Here is a 20,021-nt window from a genome sequence, read left to right as displayed (position 1 = left end):
AGGTCGCGCGACACGTGTCGCTTCTGCAAAACTAGATGCCACGTAAGGCCGGCGCAACATTAATCTTTGACTAAGTTTCGTTAATTAACATGACCGTGTTCGTTTATAGATTGCCCGAGGACACCACCAATCACTAAAAGTTAAAACAGTTTTTCTCGAGCTGGTTTCTGATTTTCTCGGGAAAATTTGAGGGGTTGGGAGAAGACATTATATTTTTTTCTTTTACAGAATGCCAGAGGACACCAATCACTAAAAGTGAAGAGTTTTTCTCGAGCTGGTGTCCGATTTTCTCGGGAAAATTTAAGGGAAGCTGATGAATAGGACCTGATGCCACCACAAAAGTCGAACTAAAATAGAACCATCCTCAATTCAAATTGGCAGCTTTGCTAATGCCCACGCAAGATGGTCAAGAAAAGGGGGGAAAAATTAAAGAAAGCATTTTTAAGCCATTGAACAAGGCGTTGACAATGGTTGCTGGTGTTCAAGCTTGTGATGCCCATCGGCAGCAAATCTTCTCAAACCAATGGCCTCTTTTCTTCCTCTTCTTGGCTCTGTAATTGGGCTTTTTCATCACGATGATGAGTTAATTTCCCCATCTTGGCATCAGTGGATAGTGATGGTTTTAAGGCCCTCTTGGGAGGATTGGAGTCAGGCAAGAGCTTCAGTATGATTCCCATGGCTATGAGCAAGAGGCCCGTACTGTGCTGCTCGGTCAATGGCTTTGTGAATATCAAGTATGACAGCAACAATGTCACTGCCTTTCTTGCTGTAGTTATCTGAAGTTGACAAGAAGGAAAAAATCAATAAGCATGAACCCCCAACAGGAAAGGACTTTTATCTTTTATGTCATGGACCAGTAAAGACGCGAGTCAAAACCCAGAATGGGATGGCCATAAGTTGGAAAGATGAAGTGTGCAATGTTGCAATAGAGTAGATCAAGCTCATGAACACCCCATGTGTTATGGCAAAAGGAAGTTCATTGACATCCCATGTGATCTCGAAGGAACTCCATAAAAGTTGGTGATGAGAAGTCAACAGAAGGAAAAAAGGAAATGGTTCAAGTTTGTACCATGGCTGTGGTTGCAGCTCCAAATATGGCAATGAGAGAGAGGACCGATACTTGGCCGATGAATGTGGCCATTGCTTCGAACACCAATACACCATATACATACATATGCTGCAAGTTGCGCGTGAAAATACCCAATGTAAGGCATCTTAGGCGAAAATGTTAAGGAAACATTCACTCTACCACTGGTTAAGTGAGATTCGTGCCTCTAGTGCAAGGCCGAAAGCTGCTCTCTCAGCCTCGCAGATGGCGTTTACCATCACGAGTTCGATATAATCATAATCAACACGTTACCTTGGAGCATGAATTCCATGCTTTAAACAATTCTTCTGTCAAGAGCATGGGCGGGATGAGTTCAATATAATCATAATGAACACGTTACCTTGGAGCATGAATTCCATGCTTTAAACAATTCTCCAGTCAAGAGCATGGGTGGGATCAAGAAAGGCAAGCCCATCACAGTTGAACAGAACAACATCTCCATCTGCACAAGAAGATGAAATCATGAAAACGCATGGTTTGACACTGAAATTTAACATATGAAAACCCACCCAGAAGGGGCGACATGATATGAGATTCACCTCACCTGTGTGGTTTCAGGGTTCATGGTAAAGATGGCTTCTTGCAAATTACCCAGGAAGGAGTCCATAACTAGAGCACCCGACACCATCCCCACACCGATTACACTGAAATTCGGGGATGTCTGAGCATCGGCCAAGGTAAAAAGGATCAGACCCACCACTAAGAGAATTGCGGACACGTATTCATGAGCCGGGTACTTCCGCCTCAGTCCCGGTATGAAGGCGCCCATTATCATCACTGGCAGAACCTGATATTCCAGTCTCAGTCAAGGGATAAAACATCAAAAAACCGAAGAGGCATATCACTCGATAATGTGACGTCCAAATAGATAGAAAAAGCGGGAGTTCCATATCTTTGAAGCACTACTACCATAACGATGTGCAAAAGGACAATCCATGACCTAACCTTATGATATCTCAGAGGAAGACTCAGAAAAGTTTGAATTGGCCGAAAACCTAAGACAAGCATTTCAAGAGTTGGCTTGGTCTGCAATGGACTCTAGGACAATTTTATTCAGTTAGCTGGGACGAAAGCCCTGGCCTCAGCTACAACTACTTACACCTCAAAAGGACGAACTCGACTAGTACAATATTGAAACCTTTTGAATAAATCAAGTCAACACATTGCAGCCAAACTTGAATCCCTCAACAATGATTAGGAACTTCACGTCCGGTGTATACACCAGTCTCGTTAGAAGGTCGTAATAACATGATGAGAAATGCACACTTCTAATCTTTCTAACTCGTCGAATGCAGAGTTTCGCAAGAGATGGCTACCTTTGTTGATTTGAACATGAGCTGTGCGGGGTAATTGAGAAAAGCCAACGACCCCTTTGTGAGCCCATGGGAACCCATAAGCACTGCGGAGAGTTTCACATAAGTCTTCCATGGATTCACCATTTGCTTGGTGCTGAAGCCTTGGAGGTAAATAAGAAACAGATACACAAATCCTTGAACAAATGTGAAGTACCAACCATAGCTGTGGGAAAAAACAAGAACATTTTCCAAACTTCTTCGATCAACAAATCCCAGAACAAAGATTCGCCAGACAAGGAAGTGCAGAGAAAACTAACCTGAATTGAAGCCTGTTGTACACGTATTCCTGAGAATTAGACAATGATTATTATTCATCCTGAAACATAATCCGTCTAAAAATTACGGGTGCCCACTTATGAAGCCGAACTAAAGTAAGAAAAGCAGACAAGACTGAGTGGTATCATCTGAGCAACTTGCATGCAACTACAATCCTTGCAAAAAGAAACTGAACATAATGAAAACAAACGTTGTGTCGCCAGTTTTCTCAGCAATGAAACAGAAAGATGAATACTTAAAGAGAAAAGGCAGAGCTTCATGAAGTACCTCGCATATGCCATTGACGAGGTAACCAAAGAAGAACCCAGATGAGCAAATGATGAATTGTTGCCACTTCGGTCTCCCTGACAGAGAAATTCCGAACAAGGACCGAGCTTGCTCTTCGCTCTTCATGTCTTTTAACATAAAATTTCTGAAACTCCACACTTGTGCGATCTCAAGCAAGAAACTTCCGTGTACCGGGTTCTCCAGTGGACTGATCACATGAACAGAAGCTGTTGAAACAGAGAAAAATTTCAACTTTGATGATTGTTTTGAGATGACAATTTGACTTTATTTGGTAGAACAGACACTTTTCTGGCCGGCGTTGCGAAACAGAGGGAACGAGAGAGAGATTACGTGGGAATGTGAAGAGATACAAGGATTTTATAATGATTTTCTCGTGGTAGAAGGAAAAAGAGGGGCCCGCGGGGGGGGGGAGAGAAGGGAAAAGACCAGACCGGACCGGCGAAAATGTTTACAGGATATTCAGTTTGTGGTCGGGGAAAATTGATAATCAGATGGCGTCAGTCATGGATTTATAGGCCGGATTTCTTACATTCTTTAGACCTTAGACTTCGAAAAGACCCGGCAAGCATTCATACAACGACTTCGCTCACCTCATAAATCGTGACGACGACAGAGTCAACGAAATTTCCCGGAATAGATGTGATCGAGGGAACAAAACTAGTATTTGATTTTTGAGATAGACAACTCCGATCCATCCGCCACATCCCAAATACGGTAAAAACAGAGAGAGAGAGAGAGAGAGAGAGAGAGAGAGAGAGAGAGAGAGAGACTCCATTCAGAGAAAAAAAAAAAGGTACATTGTAAAGAGTCTTAGATGACGGAATTCTCAGAGCCAATTTGATATCAACGACACGTTTGGCAAAGCTGGAGCAGATGTCAAATGGGCGAAAGCCAAAAGCTTGGGTTGGGAATCGGCGACTGAAAGTTAAAGCTGAAAAAAGCATCGAACCGAAATCTGTCGCAACTCCGGACCTCTAAGCAGTCGGGATAATCTGGTTTTTGGAGCCTTTCAAGTTTCATTCACGTGTCTTGTCCTGGTCTCTCCTGGGAATCCTCATTTGGTGCCCACACCCGGAGACTAAAAGACTGGCACGACGTTGGTCAGAGGGGCCTGTCGTGCCTTTGTTCGAAGTCTTGGTTTCGAATCACCTCAGTCGCATTGCCTCTTCTTTTGTGTTCCGTTCTAAAAGCTACGTGAGATTCAATCACCATCACCTACTTTCAAATTAGAATGTGTGCGGGCCGTTTGATAAATTCCTGTTAGACTAGTATTAAAACATAATCATGCGATGATCAATAGAACTTTTTTTTTTTTACCAAATAGTGGATTTCGAATTCAAGCAATTAATCACCAACAACCAAACAATTGATCTACTTTTGGCGTAGTCTTGCCCCTCTATTATTGATCTTGCGGAATATTTGCTTTCCGTCTCTTTCGCTCACAAACGCACGTACACCTTTCGATGGTATAGGAGAGCATAGATGATGCAACCCAGTAACAATCAATAGATCTACCCAATTAGGGAGAGCATACATACATACTAATATGGACCTGGTTGAATCAAATACTCTGAAACTCCGAGCCCCTTAAGCATTTAACATCCGTAAATAGTCATCGATTATAGACATGGCGGAGGAACGATAACCCGAACCGAAGAGATTATAGTGATTCAGATAGTGGTACAAGAGGTAAATCTCTCTCCTCTTCTCGTAACCGGGCTGTTTAGGCATCACCTGGGAAGGATCGCCACATGATCAGCGGTGAAAAAGAAATGCACAAGATAGCGTTGCGAAGATTAGGCATACCTCGAAGTAGGCGTCGTAGAAGGCTCCTGCAAATCCAGCACACCAGGACATTCCAAATTCCGCCTCGTTATGTCCATCTACCGAAAGAAACCGGTAAACTCAGCTCTTCAAGCACGTAAAGTTCCGCGGTTGCAAAGGACATCAATCAAACTCATGACAATTATTATGTCACCAATAGATAAGGACAATATCGTCAGATAGAGCTAATGCTTCAGTTATCTGTAAACATTTGCTTCAAGAAGATTTTATGATATATCATAAGTTTTTCCTTCCCAATCCCTGTAATTCTAAGATCTGTAACCGTCACCAAACTTCCTTCCTCTTTTTTTTTTTCTCTTTTATAACAACCCAAAGAAAATCAGAAGCCAAGAACAAGTTTAGAAACCAAACCACTCTAAACCATCAAACTGAAGATTAAAGATGAGACAGAACAAATCTGAGAGCATAGGTTTTACACAATCCTACAAAATAAGACATGTCAACAATCTCCGACTTACAATAACATGCTGGATCGAGTATGACAGGCTCGCCGTTCTTGTCAGAGCTTATATTTCCACTCCACAAGTCTCCATGCAATAGGCATGGCTCTATAACCACACCCTCAAATAGGGGTCCCAAGCTTTTCACTAGCCTCTGTCCTGTTGAGTTGCTGGCGTCAAAATTATGCCATTACATAAGAGAATTTATGGACATAAGTCTCTATTATGGGGTATGATATCGTGGTTCCCATTACAAGTGAATACAAACTAATCAACAGCATGATATGCGTTCAGCTAGCATGCTCGAACCATTAACTAGAGGGGGGAACGATCCAACATATGTGCATTTCAGCAATGTCAAAAAAGAAATCAATTTCAAAGTCTGAGCAAAAAGTGTACTTCTTTTAGTGCTCCAAAGGTTGTATTTCTAATTATCATGCTTCAGCTCCGGCGTCATTTTCAACATGAATCATGGGAACTGCTTTAACCCTGACTTACAATTTCATGAGTAAACATTGAATCCGGGAAAAAAACCAATTTAAACCGACAGAGGGCTCAAAAGAGGATCAAAATAGCCGCTTTTGGAAATTCATAGGGCTTCTTTTAGATATGAAAGGTAACAGCAGGACGCAATAAGAGAACGTAATAAACATGGGAAAAAGGTTGCTTCGAGATTTCACCTTTGTCATATATTGATCTGTCTCCATACTGTTCCAGTGCCAACTTCAATTGGTAACCAAGTCTATGTTCCCCGTAAAACTGAACCCAGTCAGATGACCAAGTGTTTTTCTGTGGAGTACTACAAGGCAAGGAAACATATACAGATCCATCAGAACAAACCCAGTACAAGCGCAGAGTGAAGTACCTCTGTGCACCCACCATGTGTAAGAGAGAAGTAGGGACGTAGGAAGAGAGCCTACCTGCCAATGGTATTATCAACATCGAAGCCGAAGCCTTTTGCAGATTTCCCAGCCTTATGCATTTCAGCAAGCTTCTTCCCAAGGACAGGCTGAGTACCAATGTATAGTCAAAAGATTATTGTTGCACTAACTGTGGGAGACATCAACTCCATAACAGGTCACAGGTTTCACCTGATTGCCTCTTGATGCTCCAAACTCGATAAACTCCATGATTATGAATGAACCACTGGTTGGAAGAGGCCCCACCTGGACCAACAAAAAAATTCCATAGTTTGCATGGCATGTATTATCTAGACTCTTAGTCATAAGCTTCCTTTCTGTTATGAAAAGGGATAAGATGTTTCCTGACCTTGAATGGCCTAGGCACACGGATTGTGCCGGTCTCATACATGGCACCTAAACCAAGAGCTTCTGCCTCGAACATCGATGGCCCTATTCTCCTGCAGTTATCAATAAAATAAATTCTTCTGCAGTCTAGTACACAGATAGAAGCACTTACATAACATATGCAATTGCAGCCGAGATCTCTAAGGCAACTCGCTGGATTTTCTGATGCTTACCTGTTTGTCTTAACAAAGAAGGAAGCGGCATCTGTATCGTACCGACTAGCCGAATTGATGCAACCTCCGCCGACAGGACTTATCCTTGTTATTCGAGTAGCCTTTCCTTCTGATAGTATCCATTCCCGAATTGGATCATCACCTATCGCTGCCACTGCTACATTAAGAAAGATTGTGAACCAAACAAATTCAAGCCAAAACAGAAGTTCATCCAACACCAGACATCTCGAAAGACAATGCAGCGTAGTGGCATAAAAATAGTAGTTCTGTACATTCCCTTTCGATCTACTACAAAAAAAGTGAAAGCAGCAGCATTCTTATTATTTATTAATAGGCTTATAACATGAGTTTGCATAACGTTTTTCACTCACGTATCCCATTGCAACAATAAATGGATTTACCGCGTAAATCCAAATCACTGTACTTCACCAGCTAGACAGCTTGAGAAAACCATGCCACGGGGCAAGAAACATAGTAGCATTACAGACTCTGAACTATCGACTTAGCAAGCATCCTGGGAACAGTCTATTGACAATCCTAAATTGAGCGAGAGAACTAAAAACAGTGACAGATACAACAGCTGATAAGATGACAAATGCATAATGCTACAGACACCAAGACCGGTTCATGAAATCGGTATAGAGATTAACATGGCAGGCCAGACTCCCACAGATTGCTTAAATTTTATCCGACTCCTTTGAGTATCGTCAATTCAATATAACAATTTTCCAACCAAGCTTAATGTCTCTAGCGTCACTCATAAATAAAAAAAAAAAAATTCCCATGTATGTCTCAGCATAAGCTAATGATAGGACGGTCTTACATCTCAAAGTCAGAGGATAATTCAAGAGAAATTATCACAAAAAATGGGAAAGGGAAAAATAGAGCTCGATTGAAGTAACCTGCAAGTGTTGGAAGGGCAAGTATGCCGGGAGCAAAGCAGGTACTTACTCGCAAATGGCTTGCGTTCGGTGAAGGCGAGACGAGGAAGACGACCGAGAGCCGGGAAGCAAGAGCCCGAAGAGATAACTCCCACGTGTCCCACCATCTCTCTCTCTCTCTCTCTCTCTCTCTCTGTAGAGTCTTTAGTGATGGCTCGCTCACGTCTTCATCCCGAGTCGCTAGTAGTCTCCATGGGCCACACGTGTCGACGTGATTCCTTTTTCTTTCTCTTTTTGTTTTATTTTTTTTCTTAGTCTGTGTTTCTTCTTTTACAAATCATTTTTTTTTTTTGGGAAAATTTTACAAATCAAATTTTTTTTTTTTTTTTTTTGGTCCAAGACAAATCAATTTACAATGTGCTGTTTCGGGTGAAAATCGGGACAGGAGTCTTTTTCTTAGGACCCTGTCCTTTTTCTTCCTGCTTGTTTCAAGGGAGTGGATGAGAACAGATGAATGAATCAAAGGGACCCTTTCGTAAATGGCAAATTGAATAATGTGTATAATAATGAAAAATTGTGCTTTATAACTTTAACAAATAATATAAAAGAAAAGCTTTCTGCATTTTCTGTATCATTGTAAGCTGGGAAACTATAACGAAAAATAGAGTACAACAAGCTAATAATTACATAGTCCCAAATTGAGGGAGGGAAAAGGGACTGTCAGGTGTTGAATCACTATCACACTGCATCAAACAGGAGGACTTTGCTCATGTCTCCTAGACAAATTCCTATTCGACACATCCTGTCCTATGTTACCAAACAATTTCCTTTAGGTTTTTTTCCTGTGAATACAGAATCTAATCGGACATGCGGACACTGTTGGCAGACCTCGCCAATGGCGGTCGACGCGAACCACTAGTCCACTGGCACGCCACTGTGGATCTAATGCAAGCCCCTGTAAGAGCCTGAGGAAGATGGTTTCGCCATTTGATCATCTACTTGTCCCTGTGTTCCCTAGAAAGAGTCTGGTTGGTGCAGGGGAATGGTCGGGAGCAGGCTCGGGTGGATATTATCTCTGCTTTGCTCCAAGTGATCAGCGTTTGGAATCAACCAGCGATGCGAGTTGTCCATCGACAACTCAGATCCCTGGAAAGAACTCGTCGTTTCGAAGGCAATGGTCCCTGCAGACTTCGACAATACCGAGTCTTGCACGTGCAAGCGGCAAACGGGGCACGTGGATCGTTTCCTCAGCCATGTATCGATACAGGAGAGATGGAAATTGTGGCCACATTTGGGCATGATCCGCAACACTTCTCTCTCTTGGTACTCCCCTAGACAGATCGAGCATCTGCAGGACCCAGAAAGATCCAACCTTTATAGCAAAGCAATATAACAAATGACGTCAATCTCATCCAACGAACCATTTGGTGACATTAGGAGCTCAAGCATTCATAAAGGACTATCAATCAGGGCATAGAAATTTCAGTTCATATTCGATTTCCTTCTAAGTGGTTGATAGATGTGCCTAAACTTACTGTGCATCCTCGAGCGAGCTAAAAGCCTTCTGGTCAAATTTCATCGTTGGGATAGCAGCTACCAGAACAGGCTCGAGACCGCTCACTCGATGCTCCGGCTGTTAAGTATAACACAGATTACAAATTCCCAATATTCATTCAACGAAAATAAACTCTCAGCAACAAATTACAGAGCACGTATTCAATCACATATTCACATCCCTTATAAAGTTCATCGACCACAATTGGTTGAAGAAGTAAGATCACCAAGTCTCACACTTTCTGGTCATTTCAATCAAAGCACTGAACTAGCTGCATTTTTTCTTCTTCCAGATTGAAGTTCCATCATACTCCTTCAGGAATTCATCAACCACGTGAAGTGCAAACTATGACAGTCTAACCAATTCGGAATTCCAGACACAAAGTTCACAGCTGTGGTATGTGAGAGCTAAACATCCCCAACAAGAAAGAGTCAAACTTTGCCACCAACGAAAGATGAAATATCAAAATGGGATTCATCAACACCTGTTCGACATCGATTCTTGAATCAAGCTCGAACGTGCGCCTCGATTCATCCCTCCGCAGCCTCCCGCAAATCAGTCTCGTGCACACAAACACAATGAAAGTCGCACTCATCCCAAACCCAATTACAGTAGTGATCAAATTCATACCTGTGGCCATCATTTGCAAAGCTCGACAAAAGGGCGGAAAAAAAAAACTGAAAACAGGAGGAGGAGGAGGAGGAAGAAGAAGAAGAAGAAGAAGAAGCAGAGGAGTAGTCAAGGGGCAGAAGTCAAATATTTTCAGAGGAAGGGGGACTTTTCTCCATGATTAAGGAGACAAAGAAAACTGCTCCATTTTGGAGTTCTTGCTTTGGATCGACTCAAAACCGTAAGTGACGATTAGAATGGACGGGCCGTGGACGGGCCATGGTGAAGATCAGAAGAAGAGATGGATTGTGGAAGAATCAAGGCTCTTCCTTTTGTTCTCCTGCTCTTTTCCATGTCATTAAAAATTTAAAATATGTAAGGCATGGGGTCCACGAGAACAATGGTCTGCCAAATCAAGCATAAATTATTACATGCGTGGAGCACGTAAAACCGTCTATCCTTGAATTTATCCAAAAAACTAAAGCAACTATTATATAAAGTCAATCGATGTAAATCAGTTGATCACGATAATTTGTATAGGTTGAATCTCTATAATAACTTTGCGTTTTAATTGAACTTGTATCGAACCGGTCAGACCGTCGGGCATTCAATGTGGGCTCTTCATCGGACGGTTGAGGATGGTCGGACAGATTTAGCGGCAAAGGATTCAACGGTTCAAAAGTTGGATAACATCAACGTGGTAGATTGAGATTCCCACGCGTGCGGAGAGAGAATCTGGTGGCTTTTGCCTTTTGGCTTTCTAGAGAATTTTGCTAGTTTTGGGATAAGGCCTAGATAGATTAAATAAGATTCATGTAGCTGTGGTCTGGCGTCATCGGTCGAGATATTTCGGCGGGCACTTTACAACTTTTGGGAACGAGAGGTCCCATCTTTTTTGTCCGCGTCTTTCAAGAGCCTGCTTCAAACAAAAAAAAAAAAAATTGGGCTAAAAATTAGAGGGAAAAAAAAAAGCTTCAATTGTTCACAACATTGTTTAATTTGGAGAAAACGACGCAAATGATCCTTAGATTTTGCTTCAATGTGTAATTGATCCATGAATTTTTATTTTATTCAATATGATCCTTAAATTATTGATGGATATTCAATTTAGTTATTAAACTATACGAAAATGTTCCATATCGTCCTTCCATAATCCAAGTTAACGGAATCTACTGATATGGCTTTCAATTCATAGAGTTTGAATAGGTGGATGGAAAAAAAGTTACACGTTAATCTCATTCATATAAAGTGTCCATATCAAATCATATGATAATTTATGTCATCTGAAAATAATGGACATGTTAACATTTATTTTTTTTCCTTGTCTAAAGTAAATGGGCAAAATGATGAACATGTTGACTCATCATTTTTAAAAACCCAACTGAACATAAAAATAAGTTTGATTTATTGGTTGAGCAAACGGAATGACTATATTGAACATTTACGAATAGTTCACAAATTTCATTGAACAAACTAGAATTTCATGGATGGTGTTGTATAATTAATCAAAGTTTGGGGTTCATTTATGTCATTTTCTCTTCAATTAGATTAAAAAAAAGAGGGAATTAAAAAATTAAATATATAATTTCCCTTGACAGAGCCAAGCAGGTTACTTGCAAGTCTCGTCAAGGTATTTGTTCTACGTCATTGTTTAACTGTCTAAAAGGAGACTTCGATCTTCCTTCGATGTAAAGATTTAATGATAAGCTTAAAAAGCAAGCTGATAAAGTGTAAGCTTAGTCTCCCAATCACATCTTTGTGATTCCTGGTGTAATTTGTCGTATCAGTTGTTCAACGAAACTTTTTTGGAACTTGGAGTTTGCACTTTACCTATTTTGATGACACGCCTGGAGTAATTCAAGAGCATATGACGTTGACGGACTCGGAGGCGGTAGTCGATCAAGTAAAATAAGGGCATGTTTGATAACAATTCTGTTTTCGGGAATAATTTCTGACCATATATGATTTTTTGTAATTCTGTTCTTATGAACAGCTTCTTGTTTTATTCCAAATCCGTTCCCAGGCCACTAATATATTCTTGGGAACAAGAAATTTAACTAACGTTACCAAATAGATTTATATTCTTTTTCTATTCCCGAGAACAAAAGAACATGAATCAAAAAAATAATAGTGCTACCAAATAGGCCACGAGACTCACTCTCAAGTGATTTAGCAAGTCCCTTGATTCAATGAAATCCGGTTCGGTTTGTGTATCGAGCGTGTGACATCCCCGGATTAACTCACTCAAGGTATTATCCACTTTAGTCCGTCTCATACCGAGCCTCGCGATTTTATCCTTAGTATATAGGTGGATACCTTCCCACCTAATCTGATAGTGCTCCCATATGACGTTTGATGACACGCCCGGAGTAATTCAAGAGCATATGACGTTTACGGACTCGGAGGCGGTAGTCGGTCAAGTGAAATAAGGGCATGTTTGATAACAATTCTGTTTTCGGGAATAATTTCTGAGCACATATGAGTTTTTGTAATTGCGTTCTTATGAACGACTTCTTGTTTTATTCCAAATCCGTTCCCGGGCCACTAATATATTATTGGGAACAAGAAATTTAACCGACATTACCAAATAGATTTATGTTCTTTTTCTATTCCCGAGAACAAAAGAACATGAATAAAAAAAATAATAGTGCTACCAAATAGGCCCCGAGACTCACTCTCAAGTGATTTAGCAAGTCCCTTGATTCAATGAAATCCGGTTCGGTTTGTGTATCGAGCGTGTGACATCCCTGGATTAACTCACTCAAGGTATTATCCACTTTAGCTCGTCCCATACCGAGCCTCGCGATTTTATCCTTAGTATATAGGTGGATACCTTCCCACCTAATTTGATAGTGCTCCCATATGAGCATACTTAACTTTGCAGTTCTAAAGTTAAGTATCGCCGTTACATCAAAAAGTACTTTTATGAGCTAATTTCAAATCACACGCGCGCGCGCACATATATACACACCAAGCATGGTTTCCCTCTGTTCGCATGCAATTTGATTCGTTATTGCTCTATTTGCCATTCTAAAAACCTATCAAAAGCCGCATCTTGTCTGGGCCTTCTAGCCTCAATGAACACTCCCCACTCTTGTCCAACCGGATCGGTACAAAGCATAGATAACTCCGGCATTATTCCAACTTTCAGTTGACGGTGTGGCGGTGATAAGCTCGCTAAAGACAAGCATCGGCTAACTAAAGTATGTTATTATGACCACGCATTTGAAACTCCAGAGTGGTACTGGTAATACAATCGGGGCCACCGACTCTGATCGCCCCTTCTCGCACAGGTTTTTCGTCGATGGAGGAGGTGGACGGAAAAAAAAAAAAAAACTGAGACACTTTTGGTTTTGATTTGTGCCTAAAAAAAAGCGTAGCAACAAGAACAGCATAGCTCTTCAGCGCTGCTAACTGCATATCCAAAGCAAAGACGAAACCAAAGCCCAAAAAGGCAAACTGCGAAGAGAAGCACATATTCTCCAAAGACGAATCCAGCTCCTGAGTTAGGAAAACACTCCCGAGTTCCGCCGAATAATCGCTTTCTCTTTCCCGACATTGCCGGCCAGTTCAGAGCCACTCTGGGTTTGAGCTTCTCCCACCCGAAGGCCCTGACCGGGACCAAAAGAATAATACAACTTAAGAGGCGCCCATAACCCGGCCTGAGCCTGGCCCAGAAAAATGGTCCATATCGGGACGGTCAGACCGGATTTTGGCCCGGCATATTCTTTTTTCACCCGGGTAACTCCACTGAAGCGATATCGAATAAAGATTTTTTTTTTTTACTTTCGAATAAAGATTTGATACGTAGAAATTAGGTAATTCCACGACGATATACAATTTTTGTTACACCGTAAATAAATAGGATGAAGGGTGTGCATGGTACGGGCGAGTCCGGTCTCGGTATGGAACCGAGAACCGGATCCCGATCCCCAAATTTGCGGGATTAGGGATCGGACCGGGACCCGAGCGGACCGGGATCGGCGGTCCCATTGGGACCGCTAACACCAGCTACAACCATTAGAATACATGTGTGGAAAATGAGTCTGATGATCCGTGTCTAATTATGCTAATGAAAAACTCTTCTTTTGGACAAACGGTAACATCGGAGCACGAGGGGATGCCTCCATTAAAACTCAGCCATTTTTTTTATGGTATTCAAGCTCGAGAGAGATTAAGGTTAAAAAAAAAAAGTCGAGAGGGATCATAGCTTCTATGAATCCAACTATATTCAATCACCAAATGAATAACATGGATATTTACAACTCGTACAATTTTACTCCACTGAATATGCTCCCTCGCGAATATGCCATGCTCTGTTTCTGGGAATCAAGTTATTATGAATGCCGAGAACAAAAATCTGGAACAATTCGTAAAAGAACGGAAGACGAAAATTTGGGTGGTACAACATAGCTAGCCCAATACAGGAAATGCGAAAAGAAAGCCGTTTTACACGGGTCATCATGAACATGGATAACAAAATTTTTAGTAGTTAACTGGTTTTTTTTTTATTCATTGTACTATTTTGTTTGAAGTCAAAACTTTTCTAATTCTTTTTTCTAATTTTATATATATATGTTTTGGGCGGTCCGGTCCGGTCCAGTCTCATCTACTATGAAATTGGAAATCGAATCACTCAGTCATTGGTCCCATATATTGGGACTAGAGGGACTGGACCGCCATCTCAAGGACCATACCAACCCGGTCGGTGCGGTCCGGTCCCTGTTCGGTCCAAGCCGATCCGGTCTAATTCGCTCACCCCTAGCTTCATCATTCATGACCCCAAATTACGACATGTTACATTATTTGATAAGTTTCTCGTGTGAATGATTTTCTTTACCCGATTTATCGAACTTCACTTTTCCACTTTAACCTTTGTTATGGTAATATTTACTTCGAGTATTTTCTTTTCCATATCCTCCAACTTAATAGTTTTTCTTATTTCCCTTCTCAATTCGCCGTGTAACATTAGACTTTAAGACAATATGTGTACTAGTAAAAATATTTGAATAATATATTTATTTTTACGACATGTTACATTATTTGATAAGTCTGTCGTATGAATGCTTTTCTTTACCTAATTTATTGAACTTCAGTTTTCTACTTTAACCTTTGTTATGGTAATATTTTCTTCGAGTATTTTCTTTTCCATATCCTCCAACTTAATAATTTTTCTTATTTCCCCTCTCGATTTGCCGTGTAACATTAGTATTTGCTATGTAGACTTCAAGACAATAGGTGTAATAGTAAAAATATTTGAATTATACTTTTGTTTTCTAACAGCCTATGTTGTACAGTTCTCAAAAGGGTAAATGTGACCCTTTCATCTTCGAATTTTTATTTATTTGAAAAGAACCACTCTCTAATGTTAGAGAACAAGGATGTTCCGACATATAAAAATTTTGAATAAATTTTTATTTTATGATTTTTTTAACTTTTATGAGTACCGTATATATTAACGAAAAATGTTTTGTGAATATTTCATCTGAATACAACATTTTATTATGTCCTTTGCCATTGTCTTTTTCTATTTTGTTTTCAAGACAAATCTCCCGTTATTCACTTTCGTTTAGTCGTAATATTCAAGTCGTCATTCGAGACTTTTAAGTGACTTGCAATTTTTCGAATCAAGTTATGGAAAACTCGACATGTTTTTGTTTAAGAGGTATATTTGTCATTGTGATGCGGCAGCCTATGAATAAATATCAAGAAAGTCTATCAATTAGAAATGTTTTTCCGTAGTGAAGCGTGGGAAAGTTACTAGTGAAGCACTAAAGCTGACCATGAATGAGGAGGCAAGTGAAACACAGAGAAATCCAAATTTAAAAATCACTCTCTCATATCATGTATAGTCTGAAAATTACTACTAATGAAATTTAAGATAGCAATCAGTGTGTTGAATACTATAAATTTTTCTGGATTGATTGTTCAATCACTACTCTTTGTCACTCGTTGACAGAGTCGTTCTTAAAATTTAGATTTGCAGCTTAATCATTAGACAATCTTCTACCGTAAGCATGTTCGGTAATATTGATTCATATGACAATGACAAATCTCAAAATATGAGTAACTTTTAAAAAATAATTTCTAAATCATTTAATTTTCACAAAATAAATGGATCTTGTACAACTTTTATTTGCATGTCCTGTATGCAGAAAAATTTTAATCCAAATATATCACCTGGTTAGAAGAAATGGTGGTGCGGAACGAATGTCCACATTTTGCAAAGTGTAGCCGTTAGTAGCTGATGGACCAACCCCACCCCAATAATGCAATACACCTCCGAACGTCCACACGTGGGAAACGCACTACCCCACGAGGGCAGGACGTCGCACGTGGACTTGCCTGCCACGTCACGCTCTCGTCGCATCGACTTTCGAACCGCACATTCAAATTTTTCACCCCTATCCCAACGGTAACTGCCATCTCCCGATCTCAGCCGTCGATCCACCATCATGTGCGACATTTAATATTCTTGTCCACATCCACCCCGGGGTGAAATCATTGGCTTTGCGAAATAATCCCCATAAGTGTTCAAAAAATACGAATCTGAACAGACGAAGACAGCGAGACCTGTCACCTGACGTCCTCTTCGTCACATTCCCCAGGGAATGAGAGGAGTGATTTTGAAGATGGGTTTTGGGTTTTGAATGCGATCATCTTCCCATTTTTCAAAGTTCTGCACTATCTCGCCGTGTCTTCTCTTCTTCCCTCGAGAACACATGTAATTTCTTGGGGATTTTCAGCTTCCAAGTGTTCTCAGATCGTCGCTTTGGAGAAGAAGGACACAACTTGTCGAAACGACGCGTGGGTTTGATTAATGACTTTGGAAGTCATGATTTCTGAGGAGTGAGGGAACAGAGAAGGCTTTGAAGGTGAAGTGAAGCCATAGATTTTCAGAGACTTCTCGGAAGGTTGGTATCTGTTGAAATGAATTCTAACCTGCTTTCTGGAACTTACCCAGTTAAAATCATGCGATGGTGTAGTGGTTTGCTTCCATTCTAAAGGTAGCAATTTTTAAGTTTTTAGTGCACGTCGTATTCAATGACTTTGGGCTTCTTTCGTTTTTTATTTATATAGCCCAAAGAAATTTGAGATCTTGTATTCTTCTGTTTGGCCTGCATGATGATTTCTGAGAGAGGTTGGTCTTGACTATGGTTGAACTAAATTGGAATACACTACAACTGTTAATGATAGAGACTTTTACCTTCTCTTCCACGGCAAGTCTCACCTCAAAGTTCATATCACAGGAAAAAGCTAGATAACTGTGAGAACTCATCTAAAACATCCATCTTTTCAACGTTTCTTTAAGGGAAAACGACCTCTAGATTTAGATTGGCAATAAATCTTTGGCTCATGTAGATGGGTTAAACTTAAATCTGCAGCTAAAATGCCATTCTTTTGTTGTGTGGTTGAAAATGCAAAGCTGCGATTTTATTCTGCATATGAATGTCTGAAGATTGAAGTAAGAAGATAAATTGTTTGTGAGCTAATCTCTGCTTATTGATTATTCAATTGGGTGCTTCACGAACGAGTATTCAATGAAACTTCTTTCGTGTGCCTTATGCATCTCTCCGGCATTTAGATTCCTCTGCGTTGAATGACAGAGCTAGACAAAGCAGTAAGACATCATCAGTGGGGCACCTTTAGGTATTTGTTTAATTTGGTCCTGTCCCTTTTTTGATTAAAGACTTTTGAAGCGATTATAGACCATCCGTTTGTTGTTTTCCCTTCGGTTTTACATCATATGCTTTTCTTGGCTCATATGACGCATAACCATAAAATAATTTTTTACAAAAAAAAAAAGCATATAATAATTGCAACTACTCTGCTGTCTTCTAGTTTTGTTCAACAGATTGGTTCTTCCCATTCTCCTATATTTTCTTGCAAGTTCTGGTTTCTCCCTCAATCTCAGCTCGATTGTCTCGGGGACAGCTCGTCATAGAATTTTTTATTTTTTCATTGCCAGATTAAAACTATGGTGGAAGAAAGCAAAATTGAGGTTCTGGCGAATCAGCGGTCCATCGAGGATTGGTTGTCACATGCTCGTGAGCTCGTTCCAGTGGCACTGGATAGAGCTAGGGAGGTTAAGGGATTTCCCACTCGCTGGAGGAAGATAATTTCGAAACTGGAGCAGATTCCCTCATGCTTGTCGGACCTGTCGAGCCATCCTTGCTTCTCAAAGAATGCGCTTTCCAAAGAACAGTTGCAGGCAGTGTCCAGAACTCTCGCAGAAGCAATCGAGTTGGCGAAGTCGTGTTTGGGTGAGAAGTACGAAGGGAAGCTGAGGATGCAGAGCGATCTCGACTCTTTGTCTGGAAAGCTAGATTTGAATCTCCGGGACTGCGGTCTCCTGATCAAGACCGGAGTGCTCGGGGAGGTGTCGGAATCTGCATTTCCCAATTCTTCGATCGCAATGGAGGCCATAACAAGTAGCAACATAAAAGAGTTGCTCGCGCGGCTTCAGATTGGTCATTTGGAGGCAAAGCACAGAGCTCTGGATTGTGTCCTGGAACTTATGAAGGAGGATGAGAAGAGCTTATTCGCCGTGCTAGGACGCAGCAACATTGCTGCCCTAATCCAAATGCTCACTGCGACATCACCTTGTATCCGTGAAAAATCAATCACAGTCATATGCTCTATCATTGAGTCAGGGGGTTACGAGAATTGGCTTGTGTCGGAAGGTGTTTTACCCCCTGTAATTAGGCTTCTTGAGTCCGCAAGCACGGTAGGTAAAGAGAAGGCTATGATTTCTGTTCAGAGGTTATCCATGTCGGCTGAGACTGCACGTTCCATTGTGGGCCATGGAGGGGTCCAGCCGCTGATCGAGACATGCCGGACCGGGGATTCTGTTTTGCAGGCGGCTGCGACGTGCACTTTGAAGAACATCTCGGCTGTGCCCGAGGTCCGACAGAGTTTGTCCGAGCAAGGCATTGTAAAGGTAATGATCAATCTACTTGATTGTGGAATTTTACTCGGATCCAAGGAATACGCAGCGGAATGCTTGCAGAATCTCACCGCAGGCAATGAGAATCTACGAAAGTCGGTAATTTCACAAGACGGGGTCCGGAGCTTGTTGGCTTATCTGAACCGCCCGTCGCCCCAAGAGCCTGCGGTTTCGGCATTGAGAAACTTGGTTGGGTCGATGCCCCCGGAAAAACTAGCGTCTCTCAATTTCCTCCCTCGGTTGGTCCACGTACTCAAGTCCGGATCCTTAGGCGCCCAGCAAGCGGCTGCGTCGGCCATTTGTAGGGCGTGTGGCTCTGACGAGATGAAGAAACTGGCCGGCGAAGCCGGGTGCCTCCCTCTCTTGATCAAGCTGCTCGATGCCAAGCCGCATGGCGCCCGCGAGATTGCCGCCCAAGCTGTTTCCAGCTTGATAACTCTGCCCCAGAACCGCAAGGAGATCAAGAGGGACGACAAGAGCGTGCCTAACTTGGTCCAGCTCCTCGACTCGAGCCCTCAGAACACCGCGAAGAAGTACGTGGTCTCATCCTTGCTGTGCCTCTCGTCGAGCCAGAAGTGCAAGAGGATGATGATCTCTCACGGGGCGATTGGGTATCTGAAGAAGCTCGCCGAGATGGACGTCCCGGGGGCCAAGAAATTGCTGGAGAGGTTGGAGATGGGGAAGCTGAGAAGCCTGTTCAGCTAGACCTTGGGCGTGGTCCTGAAGTTCCTTCTTCCTCTTCTTGTCGTATCATGTATGAGCAATATCTCATTGTCCATGTAGGATAAATATGCTATTTATGCTTAGCCCTTTGAAGTGCTTTCCTTTCTTCATCGGTGAAGGTGTTCTACAGGTTTCAATTTCATCATCCTCTGTTTTACGATTCAAGATCTTTAGCTCTTAAATATTCCAACATAGTCCTATGTCCTAACCTCCTTTTATGTAGAGTCTACGATTTTATTGATATTCTAATGGCAGCTTACATGGTCAGTCTCTCAACAACCCCCCTATGTAGGGTCGGCTATCAGACAAGACCAGATTAGATATGAAGAAATGTAGTGATGGTTCCGGCATCCCTAACTTATCCAATGACACATGTTCAGACATTAAAAAAATTCATGATTTCAATCATTATCCATATTTGATGTTTGGCCACGCTAATTCGCACAAATTATTAATAATGTGTCCATTTATTTTGTTGGTTCAATTGAATAAATTGTGACGGCCAAGGGAAAAT

At 41.4% G+C, this 20,021-nt stretch overlaps 4 protein-coding genes across 7 annotated transcripts; 1 reads left to right on the top strand and 3 right to left on the bottom strand.

Annotated features, from left to right (window-relative positions):
- Window positions 1-314: 314 nt before the first annotated feature.
- Window positions 315-3,347, bottom strand: LOC115743133 (UDP-galactose/UDP-glucose transporter 4-like). The gene is made up of 7 exons (XM_030677776.2): window positions 3,007-3,347; window positions 2,721-2,749; window positions 2,425-2,626; window positions 1,653-1,895; window positions 1,449-1,550; window positions 1,070-1,177; window positions 315-776 (listed from the first exon to the last, which is right to left on the bottom strand). Exons 1-7 carry the CDS (start codon window positions 3,142-3,144, stop codon window positions 516-518), a joined length of 1,083 nt encoding a protein of 360 aa, XP_030533636.1. The 5' UTR covers window positions 3,145-3,347; the 3' UTR covers window positions 315-515.
- A 1,176-nt stretch (window positions 3,348-4,523) lies between these two features.
- On the bottom strand, window positions 4,524-7,900 carry LOC115743134 (protein-ribulosamine 3-kinase, chloroplastic). 2 transcript variants are annotated; one of them, XM_030677777.2, is made up of 9 exons: window positions 7,744-7,900; window positions 6,793-6,949; window positions 6,582-6,672; window positions 6,404-6,478; window positions 6,233-6,321; window positions 5,993-6,111; window positions 5,331-5,471; window positions 4,834-4,910; window positions 4,524-4,761 (listed from the first exon to the last, which is right to left on the bottom strand). In XM_030677777.2, the coding sequence occupies exons 1-9, from the start codon at window positions 7,838-7,840 to the stop codon at window positions 4,615-4,617; spliced, it is 993 nt and encodes a 330-aa protein (XP_030533637.1). In that variant the 5' UTR covers window positions 7,841-7,900; the 3' UTR covers window positions 4,524-4,614. The 2 variants fall into 2 exon arrangements, with proteins under 2 accessions (XP_030533637.1, XP_030533638.1); XM_030677778.2 differs by having other exon boundaries at window positions 6,793-6,946; window positions 7,744-7,891.
- Window positions 7,901-8,313: 413 nt separating this feature from the next.
- LOC115743236 (RING-H2 finger protein ATL39-like) lies at window positions 8,314-10,160 on the bottom strand. The gene is made up of 3 exons (XM_030677968.2): window positions 9,713-10,160; window positions 9,209-9,306; window positions 8,314-9,021 (listed from the first exon to the last, which is right to left on the bottom strand). The coding sequence occupies exons 1-3, from the start codon at window positions 9,869-9,871 to the stop codon at window positions 8,688-8,690; spliced, it is 591 nt and encodes a 196-aa protein (XP_030533828.1). The 5' UTR covers window positions 9,872-10,160; the 3' UTR covers window positions 8,314-8,687.
- A 6,186-nt stretch (window positions 10,161-16,346) lies between these two features.
- LOC115743194 (vacuolar protein 8-like) lies at window positions 16,347-19,766 on the top strand. 3 transcript variants are annotated; one of them, XM_030677896.2, is made up of 2 exons: window positions 16,347-16,751; window positions 17,807-19,766. In XM_030677896.2, exon 2 carries the CDS (start codon window positions 17,816-17,818, stop codon window positions 19,487-19,489), a length of 1,674 nt encoding a protein of 557 aa, XP_030533756.1. In that variant the 5' UTR covers window positions 16,347-16,751; window positions 17,807-17,815; the 3' UTR covers window positions 19,490-19,766. The 3 variants fall into 3 exon arrangements, with proteins under 3 accessions (XP_030533756.1, XP_030533759.1, XP_030533755.1); XM_030677899.2 differs by lacking the exon at window positions 16,347-16,751 and adding an exon at window positions 16,821-16,844; XM_030677895.2 differs by lacking the exon at window positions 16,347-16,751 and adding an exon at window positions 16,902-17,302.
- The last annotated feature ends 255 nt before the right edge of the window (window positions 19,767-20,021 follow it).

The sequence above is a fragment of the Rhodamnia argentea genome, chromosome 3 (assembly GCF_020921035.1).
Source record: "Rhodamnia argentea isolate NSW1041297 chromosome 3, ASM2092103v1, whole genome shotgun sequence".
NCBI lineage: Eukaryota > Viridiplantae > Streptophyta > Magnoliopsida > Myrtales > Myrtaceae > Rhodamnia > Rhodamnia argentea.
Note: the sequence above shows the minus strand (reverse complement) of the source record. Positions and strands in the feature narration are given on the sequence as shown.